The sequence below is a fragment of the Bos javanicus genome, chromosome 11 (assembly GCF_032452875.1).
Source record: "Bos javanicus breed banteng chromosome 11, ARS-OSU_banteng_1.0, whole genome shotgun sequence".
NCBI classification, from domain to species: Eukaryota; Metazoa; Chordata; class Mammalia; order Artiodactyla; family Bovidae; genus Bos; species Bos javanicus.
Window position 1 is genome coordinate 13,064,388 of NC_083878.1, and position 14,405 is coordinate 13,078,792.

A 14,405-nucleotide genomic window follows, 5' to 3' on the forward strand; every position below is an offset into this window, starting at 1 on the left:
CATGTACACACACAGGTATGTGCACTCAGGTGTGCCCATGTTCACCAGCACAGATTCTAACACCGTGTACACACACACGCGCGTTCATCCGTCAAACCCGCCCTACCCACTTTAATAGGTGCCACTAAGGAAGCAGCCTAGCATTGCAGGAGGACCACTGGGTCGGGAACCTGGTTCTGCCTCTAAAGGGCTGGGTGACTTTGGGCAGGTTGTCAACCCCTCTTGGTCTGAACAGCCTCATCTGCAAAAACAGGCAGAATTCTGGCTTTCTGGCTTTCTTTTCCCATGAATTTATGACCATGAGCCCTGGTCCCTGTGCTTAAGCTGCTCACAGACTAGCAGAAGGAAATGAGACCACCCCTAAAACAGATGCGAGTTCTACAGGAAAAGAGAACGGGGGTGGGGTCAGGGCCTAATGGAAAGGAGCCTGACTCAGCCATGACCTTGGAGAACCAGAGAAACAGAAGAGGGGTGGGCTGGGGATAGGGGAGCCAAAGCCTCCTTCCCCTTTTACAACCTCACCACCAGCTCTGACATCAAACATCGCTGAAACCAGCAGGAGGCGAGGGGCCAGCTGGGCCTGTAAACACCTCCGGGGAGTCTGAGCTGCTCCGGGTGGGCCGTGCAGGCCTGTGAGCATCTCAGACACGCAGGGAGCACACGGCGGCACCCTAGGCATGAGCATTAGACAGACCCAAAGCGTCAGGCAAGACGAGGGCTACAGGGCTTCCTGCCACCCTCTGGATGCACCAGGTGCAGGAGCTGTGGCTAGGGGCTCAGAAGGCACTGCCAAGGTCAAAGTGGCATACTAGCGTGATTCAAGCAGAAAACCTTCTCAGTGGTGGGCCGTACCCAATCTCTGACCAGTCTGACCACCCAAAGCCAGAAGCAGCCCAATCCCAACCATGACCCTGACCCTGGCTTCAGGCTCCCCGCTCATCTTCCCCTCAGACAGGCCCCAACCTGGCCGTAGGCTGAACTCTGATGCACCCCCAACCCTGGCCCCAACTTTGACCTCTAATCTTCACAGTGGTGTTCCAGGTAAGTACTGGTCCCAAGAACACCAAGGGCAAGTTGAGTCCATCTGTGCTGCCCTGGAGAGACCCCAGACCACACTGTGCGGGGGGCGGGGTGGTCTTGTCCAGTGGGTATGTCCAAGCCCCTTTACGACAGGAGAGGACCCATAAGACAGAGGGCGTTGGAGGGAGAGCGCACCTATTTCTTCGACAGTGTATTCTTTATCCTGAAACACCACGCGGTCCGTCCGGTACACGGGGGCCTTGACTCGGTGCTGCTGGCAGAACAGGTGGAGGAGCTGGGAGGGGCGGAGCTGATCCCTCCACTGGTTGGGTCCAGAGCTGAGGCCCAAGCAAAACACAGACATGAGACGCTCCAGGACACTGACGGGGCAGAGGGGCGTACAGTGGCCTATGTGCCCACAAACATGGCATCAGCCACCCTTCTCTGTGACCATGGGCACCCTATGTGATTGTTCATCATGACTGGGGAGCCCATTTCACACACAGAAAGACTGAGGCCCAGAGACCAAAAGACTCCTTTACACTTGCATGGGATTGGAACTGAAAGGTTTCCAATTTTCAGATTTAGAGAATCAGACCCAGACAAGACCCAAGTTGGCAGGAAGTGAGTGAGGACTGTAGGGCCCAGCCAGACTCTGTGACCTATCCCACTGTCTGCTTCCCTTCTCCGTCCCCTCTCCAGGCACCTCGATGGTGCCTTCAGGAGAATTGTAACGACATGATGAAAAGTTGGGTTCTTAGAGTCAGATAAGCAGCTTCAAATCCTAACCCCACCACTTAAAAACCTGGGCCTCAGTGTCCATATCTACGGAGTGGGGATGAGACCTGGGCTGACTGACTGAGAAAGCGTCTGTGCCGGGCTAGGATCAGGCCGGCACACAGTCAGTGCTCAGCCCACAGTCAGAGAAGTAACCGGCACCGTGCACTTACACGCAGTAGGTCTGGGGGAGTCCACAGCGGGCCCCGAACTTAGACAGCAGCCTGTTCTCCAGGTCAATGACCGTCTCCCCAATCTTTTCATCCTTGGAGAGGAGGTCATAGTCATAGAGGGTGACCTTCAGGTCCTTCTCCAGAGGCAGAGTGCAGGTCAGCTCGAACATCCTGCGAGGAAGGAGGGGGTTGTCCTGACAATACCAGCTCCCAGAGGTCACTGGACACAGCAGGACCTCGAGGGCGTGGCCAGGCTGGCGCACAGGCTGGAAAGGCGTCCTCCTCTTGCAGGACTGGCGTCCTCCTCTTGCAGGACTGGCCTGCAGTCCACCCTCCTGAGACCTTCCACCGCTCTTGCAGCACACCACCCACAGCACTCCCGACGTGGGGCTTGTCTCAGTGTGTGTGTGTGTGTGTGTGTGTGCGTATGGTTTTCTCAAATAATCAGTAGATGCCTGCCTGATGGACCACAGAATGGACGAATGAACTGGGTTCATTCACAAGGTTAAAAATGAAGTTTCCAGGGACTTTCCTGGTGGTTCAGTGGTTAAGAATCCACCTTGCAATGCAAAGGACTCAACTTCCATCCCTGGTTAGGGAACTAAGATCCCACATGTGGTGGAGCAACTAAGCCCGTGTGCTGCAACTCCTAAAGCCCACACACCATAACTAGAGAGTATGCATGCCTCAGAGAAAGATCCTGCACGATGCAAGGAAGATGATGATGCACCCACATAAATAAATAAAATTTTAATGAAGTTTCCACCAGGACACCTAGAGACAAGATGTGAAACTCCAGAGCGAGGTGCCAGAGCTCTAGAATTTTCCAAGGGCGTGGCCCAGAATCCACTTTCGGGATTCTTGGGCCTTCTCCACTGCTTCTGGAGTGGGATGGAAAGAGGACTTGTGCAGAGATTTCTTTGGAGAGAGCCCCTGCTGTGCTCTGAGAGCCCCACCTCCCACGGAGGTCAAGTGTGGAAGTGCTATCTCTTCTCCTCTGAAATGAGTTCCCTTCAGGAGGGAGACACAGCCTGGCACCCTAGTTGTGCTTGACAAAGTGCAAGCAGCTAGTGGCAGAGAGGAGGTGCCGTGTGTTTGGGAGGAGCTGTGTGCCTGTCCTGACTGGGCACAGAGCTGCAGTGTAGGGGGCTGCCTGAAGCCCACCCCATGGGATGTGGGGCTCTGACGGCGAGAGGCTGTGGGGAGAAGCATCTGAGAATGGGTGGGTTGATGAGAGGGAGATGCCAGCTAAAGGGACACAGCACCTGACACATCCCAGGAGCTATGTTAAGAGGGCTTGGTGGGGGGAGGAGGGCTCTGGAAAGCACCCACAGGAAAGCAAACGTCTGCCACCCAAAGGGTGTCAGATGAGCAAAGTTTGCACTTGAGATGGGCCCCTCCTCTCCCACATGCTCCCTGCAAGAACAGCGGGGGCAGCTAGAGGGGGAGGCAACTGGGCAAAGCCCCTCCTCCCCTCTGCACACCCCTGCCCAAGGTGTACACGCTGTGCCCAAGGTGGACCCTCCACCGTCTCACACGCTCCTGACAACACATGAATGCACATTCTGGTTACCAACTTGAGACAGTGGGTTTCTAGCAAAGTGGACTGTCTGAACCCGAGCCGGAAAGTGGCCTGCCTGCCACGGCTTCCACTCAGGGAGTGAGGAAGATCACCCTACAGAACAGATGTTCATAGGAAACTGGTAGACAAAATCAGAGTTGTCTTTGATTATGTCCCATGCCTAGGGCTGGTCAACACGCGGGTGATAGAAACAAAGAGCTTCTGCTGTGGACTTGGGGAGGCTTGAACCACAGACAGAGCAGGTGATCGTGATCTGGGGGCAGATGGCAAACGGCGAGGAAGAGGCGTGTTCTACACTCATGCTCCCACCTTGCCCTGGGCCCTGTGTGGTCCCCTCAGCCTGGGGCCCCATGCCAGCCACGCGCACCAAACAGGGTTCCTCTCTCACACCTGCCATCCTCCCCACAGCCCTGCCCTCCAGTTCCAGCTAGGCGGTGACTCATCATTGGCCCGGGCTGGTTCCCCTCCAAGAAAGGCATGACACTGGTTCATGAATCCAGTGTGCTGCTTGACAATATCAGTACATGCCTTCTCCAACAGGTGCTAGAGAAATAGCCGCCAACCTCTCTCAAGATTCTCTTTTCTATACATGGGACTTCCTAGGCAAGAATACTGGAGTAGGTTGCCATTTCCTTCTCCAGGGGATCTTCCCAACCTAGGGATCAAACCCATCTCCTGCATTGGCAGGTGGGTTCTTTACTACCAACCCACCAGGGAAGCCCATTGACTTAAATAAGCTCACATCCAAACAGCAAGCAGGTCAGAACGCCTGGGAGCTAGTCCCTGCAATGAGCACTGCTTCTTCCTTCCTTATTCTTAGACTTTAGGAAGTATTTCACTCCCTTAAGTCCACGTCATTCTACTATCTTCCACAAACGAACCAGGAACAATAAAAGAAAATAATTACTAAATGCAATAGGAATCCTGATCTAGATCCTAAAACAGTAGGATGTTTGGACATTTATGGGGAAATTGGCAAAATCCTAATAAAGGCTAGAGTTTAGTTAATAGTAATGCAGTAATATCAATTTCTTAATTTTGATACATGTTAGGTAAGATATTAATGGTGAGGGAAATTGAGTGATGGGTATACAAAAACTGTACTATCTTTGCAATTTTCCTGTAAATCTAAAATTATTCCAAAGTAAAAGTTGATCTAAAAAAAAGAGACTAAGGAGTAAATGCATGCTCTGTCTTTCCATTTAGATTTCTGATCTTTGAGGTAACTGTTTAACTAGGAGCTTCTGCAAGGACTTAAGGAAGAGCTAGCTGAGGTTACACCCCCACAGACATGCAAGATTTAGGGAACAAAGCTTTGCTCCAGGAGACAGGGACTTCCCAGCAGCAGCCACATCTCTCCTGCTGGGCTATGGGTTATTCCAGACTGGCACCTCCACCCCAAGCCCCAAGCCACTCCAACTTACTTTCCAAATACAGGCTCCAGAGTACAAGGGATGTAGTTGTCCTGGTCACTCACCGATTTCTTCCCTATGGAGATCTTGATGTAAGGATCACACTGCAGGAAGAGAAGGAAACGCTTCAGTGAAATCACCTTCCCAACACGTCTCTGAGGCTCCTTCACTGCTCTGCTCTCAAAGGGGTCAGGGGCCCACCACATCTGGGGGTTAAACAAGAGAGTTGGAATCCTCTGGGCATGCCTCCTGAAACCCTTAGGAATCTGAGTCCTCTGACGCCAAACTTTCAAATGAATGCCACTCTACTCTGAAAGCCAAGAAGAATAACAGAGCTCTTTAGTTTTTCTTGAAGGGGATGACCAGAGTCTTCTCACTACTTTCAACAGAGAGAATTCCCTAAACAGCCTTCCTGGACAGCTTTGCCTGTCCCTCAAGTTTCATACTCGGGATAGCTATGAAATCCCTCCCTCACTCCCAGCTCTGCTGTGCTCTGATTTACCTTTTCGTTCTCTGCCCAGCCTCCATGCTCCCAACCGGTGAGCTGCCAACCACACCCAGCCCCAGAAAGTGAAACAAAGTCCATGCCCTTAGCCTAAGCATTTTCCCCTCGTTTTTTAAATTACAATAAAAGTTATATCAATAATATGTGTCAATCTTAACATATAGTTAGATGAGTTTTGACTAATGTACATGTAGCACTCTTTACCATCTGAGCCACCAGAGAAGCCCATATGTAGTATATAAATTCATATTATATACACATAATATATATACATATACATTGTAACATATACATATATATCATGTATATGCATAGTATATACACATATGCATTATGAAATAATATTTCATACTTGATATATATATATAGTATATTTAGAGCATATATATATATGTGTGTGTGTGTGTGTATGTATCTGTGTAACCAACAAACCAACACATGATTCAAAATACAGAACATTTCAGTCACCCCAGAAAGTTTCCTCATTCCTCCACCCAATCACTCTTTACCCCATAAGCAACCACCATTCTAGCTTCTATTGTTGTTGCTATTGTTCAGTCACCCAGTCGTTTCCAACTCCTGTGACCCCATAGACTGCAGCACGCCAGGCCTCCCTGTCCCTCCCTGTCTCCCAGAGTTTGCCCGAGTTCATGTTCATTGCATCAGAGATGCCGTCCAGCCATCTCATTCTCTGATGCCCTCTTCTGCTTCTGCCCTCAATCTTTCCCAGTATCAGGGACTTTTCCAATGAGTCGTCTGTTTGCATCAGATGACCAAAATACTGAAGCTGAAGCTTCAGCATCAGTCCTTCCATTGAATATTCAGGGTTTATCTCCCTTAAGATTGACTGGCTAGACCTCCTTGCTGTCCAAGGGACTCTCAAGAGTCTTCTCCAGCACCACACAGTTCAAAGGCATCAATTCTTTGGCATTCTGCCTTCTTTACTGTCCAGCTCTCACCATCCATACATGACCACTGAGAAAACCATAGCCTTGACTATACAGACCATTGTCAGCAGAATAATGTCTGTTTTTCAACACACTGTCTGGGTTTGTCATTGCTTTCCTGCCAAGAAGCAACTGCCTTCTGATTTCATGGCTGCAGTCACTGTCCGTGGTGATTTTGGAGCCCAGTAAAAGGAAATCTGTCACTACTTCCACCTTTTCTGCAGTACTGGGGCCAGATGCCATGGTCTTAGTTTTTTTAACATTGTCTTAAGCCAGCTCTTTCACTCTCCTCTTTCACCCTCATCAAGAGGTTCTTTAATTCCTCTTCGTTTTCTGTGATTAGAGTGGTGTCATCTGCATATCTGAGGTTGTTAATGCTTCTCCCATCTATCTGGATTCCAGTGTATAACTAATTTCTATTACTATAGACTAAAGGTTCATTAACGTCACATAAATAAAATAATATACCTGCAAAAAACAAGAAGCAGCTGCCACTTGCCAGGCCAGCAGCCCCATCATGCACACCGCCCCAACATGTGCTTCTAGCCTCTGCTCCACCAGTGGAAATGGGGTACCCAAGTCCTCCACATTCCCAGTCCACTGCCCCCCTTAGGAAAGGGTGGGTGGGGGCCAGGCTCATATCCCCAGAAACACACCAGTTTGCGTGACATATGTGATGGGGCCAGGCTGGGGTCCTGTCTGTGACCTCTGCTTCAGCCAATAGAAAGGGAGAGAAATGGCCAGATGTTTTCAGCCCAACCTAGCCTCCTACGAGCAGCAGCATTCCCTCAACTAGCCTCAGAAGCAGCCAGGGCCAGAGTGCTTGGGTCAATCTCGGCACCAGGAAGGGCTGAGGCATAGGAACTTGACCACAACCACATCTTGGAGGCCGTGGATGGTGCCTGGGTTGGGACCGCTCCATCCCGCCCTGTGATCTCCCAGCAGGGCAATGGAGCTTTTCTCGCCTTGAAGAGCAGGGCTGCAGGGATGGGACACGAGGGCCCTCCCACAACCTAGGACACAGGCTAGGCCTGCACCTGTCTAAGGGGACAAGAGAAGACCCTAGCTCGCATGTCTGAACCCCACGGCCCCTCACTCTGCCCCACCTCTTCCTCTTTCTCTCTCTTCCCAGCCACACTCTGCCCCTGCCCCCGTTTCCCCACAGCTCCAGACTCAGGCTCTCCCTCAGTTCCACTCCTTCACTCAACAGTCAGGATTAGAGGAAGTCAGAGCGGTGCTCGACTCAGGCATAAAATTTAAGGGAAGGACAAAAACCTTTAGTAATCAAGATAAACATTTTAATGTGATATTTTAAAAATCAAAATCAATACCAACAGTCCATGATGAACAAAACATCAAAATTTTGTATAAAGACAGGACCAAGATTATTTGTTTCTCCTTCTACCCGAGGCTCCACCATGGCCAGGCTGGCACAGCTGCCCATCGTGTTCCGCCCCTCCTTCTTGCCTTCCCACCCCACCCTTGAAAGTCCCCCCAACACCATTAATGTCCCTTGTCCTTATGCCTTATCCTTGTGCTAAACCTATGCTAAGCAGTTGGCTCCCAAACTTTTCCCAATGTTTTTAATTCCTAAAATATGGTTTTCTTCTCCTTCCCCACCTATTAAAACTTAATTCTCAATCCTTAAGAATTCTATTCCTTCCAGAAAGTCTTCCTTATTGTCCCGAAGTTGTGTACTGCCTTTGGGCTTTTCTGACCTCCTGGAGCACTTGGCCTTGATAGAACTCCAACACCATCACATCTCAATTTTGTCCATGTTTGTCTGGTTTCCCACTTACTGTGAACTCCCTGGGGCAAAGATTATATCCAGATTCTGCAGCCTCTTGATACCCCAGCCTGCTATTTATTCTAGGGGAGGTGAGAGCTCAGGGATGTTACCTTCCCATTGGGATCCTTGGGCTGCAGGCCAAACGCCCGGATAATGTAGACGCGGACCAGGCATTCCTGGGGCCCCTGGGAAGCCAGCTGGTGGAACTGCCTCGGGGGCAAGGGGATGGCTGGGTCTTCTGGGAGAGGATAAATTTTGAAGAGTCCCTGAAAAGAAGGAGGGGTCAGCTTTCACTTTCATCATCATTGTCACCAAGACACTCACCACTACATCCATTACTCTCAAATCTGTCAGAGTCATCACCACTGTGATTATGGAGCCCAATGCAATCCCATCACCCCCATCAGATTCTGCATCAGCAGCTTCAACGTCACCACCACCACCTCCATCACCCGCATAGCCACCAATCTCAGCACTGGGGTAACTGCTGATGTTACTACAGTACTTCTGCCCCTCCTTCACTCATTGCTGCTACTCCACAGTTGGGACCCCTGGGCTAGAGACATGTCCTCAAGGACTTACCTTAAATTCCCCAATGACTGATGGGTCTTCAGTCTCCTCCTGTGTCTTGCCCCGGTAGAGCTTGAATGTATTACAAAAGTCAGACAGGCCCTCAAAGGCCTTCACGTTCTCCAGGGGTGTCTCATAGACCTGCCACATGTGGGGACGAGAGAGGGGGACAAGGGAAAGAGAGAAGTAGAGGGACAGCAGGGAAAAAGGAAGCATGACAGAGTTTGAGTAACAGAAGGGATAGAAAGAAAAATGGCGGGGGGGACCAGAAGCAGTTTAGAGAAAAAAAGCCAAGAGGAGGGCAGGTTGGTGGGGTGGGTGGAGGGAAGAGAGGGGACCAGCAAGAGAGGCAGAGAAGGAGAGGAAAAGGATGCAAGTCATGGAGATGAGATGAGCAAGAGAAAGGGGGGAAAAAAACAGGAGAAGGAAATAAAAGGGGAAGACATTTGTTCAGCACCATTGAAAAACAGGGTTTTCTGATTAATCCAATATTCTAAACACCCAAGAGTCATCATGTACATGAGTGGTGCATTTCTTGAGAATAAGATCACAGTCAAACACATAAATGAAAAGTTAACTGACTTTTTATTTGAACATCAAAGACAGAACTCTAGAAAATTCACAAGTCAGCAAAATGCTGAGTGCCCAGGATGTCCAAATGGCAGTGAATCAAATTTCTCTCCTCTCAACAGCCAATGATTTTTACTTGTTAGAGTAGTGCTTAGATTTAAATGAAGCGGTGGTTTTCTAATATAGATGATAAAATGTACCTAATTAATAGTGATATTAACCCGCTCAATATGCATGCTTAATTGGTATATCTGAAACTGACCAGCAGGATAGTCGGCCCTCCACATCTGCAGATTCCACACCCAGTTTCTTATTTCTGCTTCTAGTTTTATTATCTTCTTCTTCATACTATTTTAAGCATTTTCTTTCTTTCTAATTTCTTCAGTTGAAATTTTAATTACTTTGCTCCCTCTTTTCTGATAAGGAAAACACTTAAAATTGCTACTGCCTTAGCATGACCCCGTTTATTTTGATATATAATGTTTTCATTTTCCTTTTCTTGGCATTCCATAATAATAGTCTCATTTTTACTTTTTTGATCTAAGAGTTAGATGTATAGTTAGTTTTCATCCTTTTGTTTTAATTAACATACGTGTTCAAGGTTATAAGCTTCCTCTGAATACAGCTTTAACTGTAAGCACTAAGGTCTAACATATAGTGTTTTATCATTGCTTCCCAAATATTCCACAATTTTTTTTTATATATTCTCTTTCACCAAGAATTGTTAGAACAGAGTTGCTTTCTTTTTAATTTTTCAGATAGAATTTTTTTTTTACTTTTGAGCTTGTTATTAATTTCTAATTTTAGGGCCTTATAAGCAGAAAACATTGTCAGTAGTACTTCCATTTTTTAACTTTGTTAAGATTTTCCTTATGGCTTATTACGTGGTCAATTTTTATTGCTTTTATTCATTTTTATTGGAGTATAATTGCTTTACAATACTGCGTTAGTTTCTGCTGTGCAGCAAAGTGAATCAGTTATACATATATCCCCTCTTTTTGAGATTTCCCTCCCATTTAGGTCACCACAGAATAAAATAGTAGAGTTCCCTATGCTAGACAGTAGGTTCTCATTAGTTATCTATTTTATACACGGTAGTGTATATATGTCAATTTTGTAAATGTGCCATAGGGGTGTCTCTATTTTCAAGCCACCAGGTTCAATAAGGCTAATAATACTCTTAATAATAATTACTCTGGTATTCTAGAGTGGAATTATACAATGCTTGTCTTTTTGCAACTAGCTTATTTCACTTAACACAATGTCTTAGAGATTCACCCATGTTGTAGCATGTATCAGAATTTCCTTCCTTTTTAAGGCTGAATAATATTCCATTGTATGTATTTACCATATTTGGTTTATCCATTCATCACTCAATGGACATTTAGGTAATTTCCACATTTCATGATTTGCAGTTTTAAATAATATCTGTCAATTCTCCTTATGTCTATAACACGACTATCAGTGTCCTTCCTCTCTATCCCATCCTCTTTCATCCTTTACTCCATTCATCCCCTAGGAGTCCCTCCAAACAGGCTCCTGGGAGCCATACTACCTGGCTCCTCAGTGTGCTTACCTGTGTGTCTGCCGCAGCTATGCATGAAGGGCGGCTTGGCTGAATGTCAAGTGTCTGGGTCACCTTTTCTCTGCCTGACGATCCTACACATGGTGCTTTGTCATCTTTGAGTATTAAATGTCATAGAGAAAGTGAAGCCACTTTGATTTATTTCCTTTTTTTAATTATTTAAATTTTTGTGGAGAGAGAAGATATGACTATTCAAAGGATGTTTTTCTTTATCTCTAAAGTTCAGTAACTACACTGGGAATAGGTCCCCGAGTTGACCGATCTGGGTCAATCTTTTCTGACGTTCTGACACAGCAGAACTTCTAATGTGCATATTCAAGTATTCTTTCAGTTCTGGTGAAGTTTTATTAAACTATTAACTGTTTGCTTAATTTCATTGTTTTGGTTGTCCTCCTCAGAGACTCCAATTATGCAAATGTTGGATAGCCTTTCCCTGACTACTAATATTTGTCACTTTCTCGTCATCCTTTTATAATTCTTTACTTCTGTTTCATTCTGTCCCCTGCGCCCCTTCCTGTGTTTTCCAGCATGGCCTTTCTGCCCCTTGCTCCTTCCAATGCCAGGTTTTCTTCTTCTTCTCTCCTGAGTCCCGCTTGCTCACACTTCACCCCTTCTCCTCTCATCCTCCCTTGAGTGCTTTCATTTCTGTTTGCATTCACACTGCCCTATTTCTAAAAAGTTCACAGCAAAGTCTTTCATCCCCTCTGCCCCTTGGAGACACTTTTCTGGTGGGTATCTATCCTCTTCTTCTGCTTAACTTTTGTTTTACATTTTCTTTTCTTTTTTCCTTAGATTTTTAAAATAATTCTGTACTATTTCTTTTCTTATTACTTGTCACTAAATGTGTTGAATTTTCCTAGACCAGTTATTTCCTTAGTTCCCACAGCAAAGGCAGGCTGTTCCCTATAAATGTGGCTCGTCCACGTGATTCTTGTGTAACTCCACCTTCTTTATTTCTCTGATCCAAACCAGATCTAAGAGGCTTTTGCCACCAGCCTGAACCTGTCTCCAAATTTCCCATGTCCATTGCTGTGAACAAAGAATATAAGTTTTATATTTTACAGTAAAACTTCAATTTCAGGAATTATATTTTTAACTGTTATGAAAAGCTTCAAGCACACACAAAAGTAAAGAGAATAGATAATAAGTCCCCATGAATCCATAAAGTCTGTCTTAAATAATTATCAGCATTCTTTCATTAGGAAGTATGAGGTTTTCTGATGTCTGCTACCACCATGACCTTTCATCATTTTCGTGCATCTTCTCTTCATTTACGGCCGAGTGGCTTCTACCCAATCTCAGTTGCCTTTGGACAGCCCTTACATGTATTTTGGAGTCTGCGGGTTTTATTTGTTTCCAACTTTTACTGAAAATGAAGTTTGTGGGTTTGAATGATTTCCAAGAGAAAAAGGGAAAAACGCTGACTTATGCAGCCATGTTCATACTGGAAGTCCCAATAAAATATTTTTTAAATTTCCAAGTGGTTGGTCTTTTTGTTTAAACTTTTGTTATTAATTTCTCATTTTATTGCATTTAAATCTGCCTTGTATGATTTCTGTTTTGGGTAACTTATTACTAAACTAATATGTGATCAAGTTTTCTAAGTGTTCTCTGAGCATTAGGAAAAATGTATTTTCTAATTTTTAATTATTTTTGTTCTCTATTTTAAAGCTACTTGATGTAGCTTAGAAAGTGTTTGCCTTGTTATTCATATCTTTCATTTCCTTATTTATTGATTGCCTGTTTCATCTGTCTAAAAAAAAGGTACATTAAAATCCCACTGCAACTTTAATTTCTGCAGTTTCATACTTTCACATTTATTACTTTATATATTCCTATCCACTTTTGCTTTAAGGATTTCTAAGCTTTACTGTTCCACACATTAACGTTTGGAATTTTTGCACTGAGATGTACATCTTTCATTTATACAAAACACTCCATTTTGCTTCCTTTGCTTTTGACTTTAGTTTCAATTTGTTTCCCCTTTCTTTGCACTTATTTTGTTTGCCAAAATATTTGCTTTTTTAGCCATTCTAAATTGAATTGCCTTAGAAGTGTCTTTTAAAGGTAGTATAATGAAATTTTACTTTTGCTGTAGTCTAAGAGTCCTTATCACTTAGTAAAAGAGTGTAGCCCATTTTTATTTATAGGAAAACTAACATTTATTCTTTTTCTGTTGTTTTTATATGATTTAGTTTCTTCTATGCTTTCTTGCTGTATCTTCTGTTTTCTATCTTTCCCTATTGAGACCATGAGTTGTCTTTTCCCCTCTGTGATAAGTGATTTCCAAACTATGATTTGTTTCCCCACCCACTGTGTACTCCATTCTCTCCATAATGCTACAACGCTATTTTTCAAAGACCCATACTGCTGGTGGTGGTTAACAGTCCCTAAAGGATCAGTGTTTCTTCCAGGTCTGCTTCCCCCCCAGAAACAGGTTGAATGCATTTTGTTTTTAAATAACCCACTTTCACTTGGAAACTGCCAGAGATCTCCTCAGAGAGGTCAAGCAGGTGGGCTGGGTGCCAGTTCAGCATCCGGCATCTGAGGAACCAGCGAGGGTGCCTGGGCCATGGGCCACCCTGGCAGGAGTCCTCATTCTTACATGGCTTTTCTCATTCTTTTGGCAAGGCCACAGGACCACATGCCAGACTTAATGTGTCGGACCTTCTTCCTGGTACACAAATAGTTCTGTCTCTTTGCCCAGCCTCATACACCCACCTACCAAGTCAACAAAGAACTTGCTGCCTGGGAAGGCCTGAGCCTTCTGACCGCTGGTGCCCTGAGGCTCATCTCTGCCCTCCAGGTCTCCAGATACAATCACACAGGGGCCTCCAGCGTGCCAGAGGCAGCCCTTGCCACCCTGTGAGATGGCCTTCCGGAGTGACCACCCACCACTTCAACGACCCTCAAGCTCCCTTCATCCAGTCCCCTTTAGGGAGCTCCTTGGGGTCTTCTCATGCGTCTGACAACCTTTGCCCCTCTTGTTCTCTAGGAAGGGCTGCCAGGTTTAGTAAGTGAAAATATAGGACACCCAGTTAAATTTGAATTTTGAATTCCATATTTTTTTTCAGATTCGAATAAAATATTATTCATTATCTATCTGAAATTCAGTGTAACTGAGCATCCTGAATTTTACCTGGAAACCTCTTCCAGGACACTGTATAACTTTCTTCAAGGAGCAGTTTTGAGTCACCTCTGGTTATCTTTTTTAAAGGAGTCTGCTTTTAAAAAGTATAACCATATTTGTGGAATTTCCTCAAAATACCAGAATTTGGCTGACTCACTCCTGGTTTTGTGTTGTTCTTGAGGCTCTGGGGTTTTTTTTTCCACAGAAACAGAGTTTACCATATTTTTATATGTGCTGGGTAATTTCTATCCCAATTGCAGAGGTGGGGGAGTCAGAGGTACATTCTCACATTGACTTTCCTTTTCATTTTCATGGAAAATTTTTATAATAAAAAAAGTTCAAATA

At 45.6% G+C, this 14,405-nt stretch overlaps 1 protein-coding gene across 21 annotated transcripts in view; it reads right to left on the reverse strand.

Annotated features, from left to right (window-relative positions):
* Positions 1-14,405, reverse strand: part of DYSF (dysferlin) — a 223,156-nt gene that overhangs the window by 20,450 nt on the left and 188,301 nt on the right. For all 21 annotated transcript variants that reach the window (XM_061431947.1, XM_061431954.1, XM_061431964.1 and 18 more), the window contains 5 exons: positions 8,788-8,916; positions 8,316-8,471; positions 4,977-5,068; positions 1,971-2,141; positions 1,216-1,358 (listed from right to left, as the gene is read on the reverse strand). In XM_061431947.1, coding sequence (XP_061287931.1) covers positions 1,216-1,358; positions 1,971-2,141; positions 4,977-5,068; positions 8,316-8,471; positions 8,788-8,916 — 691 coding nt within the window. The remainder of the gene's footprint in view (positions 1-1,215; positions 1,359-1,970; positions 2,142-4,976; positions 5,069-8,315; positions 8,472-8,787; positions 8,917-14,405) is intronic.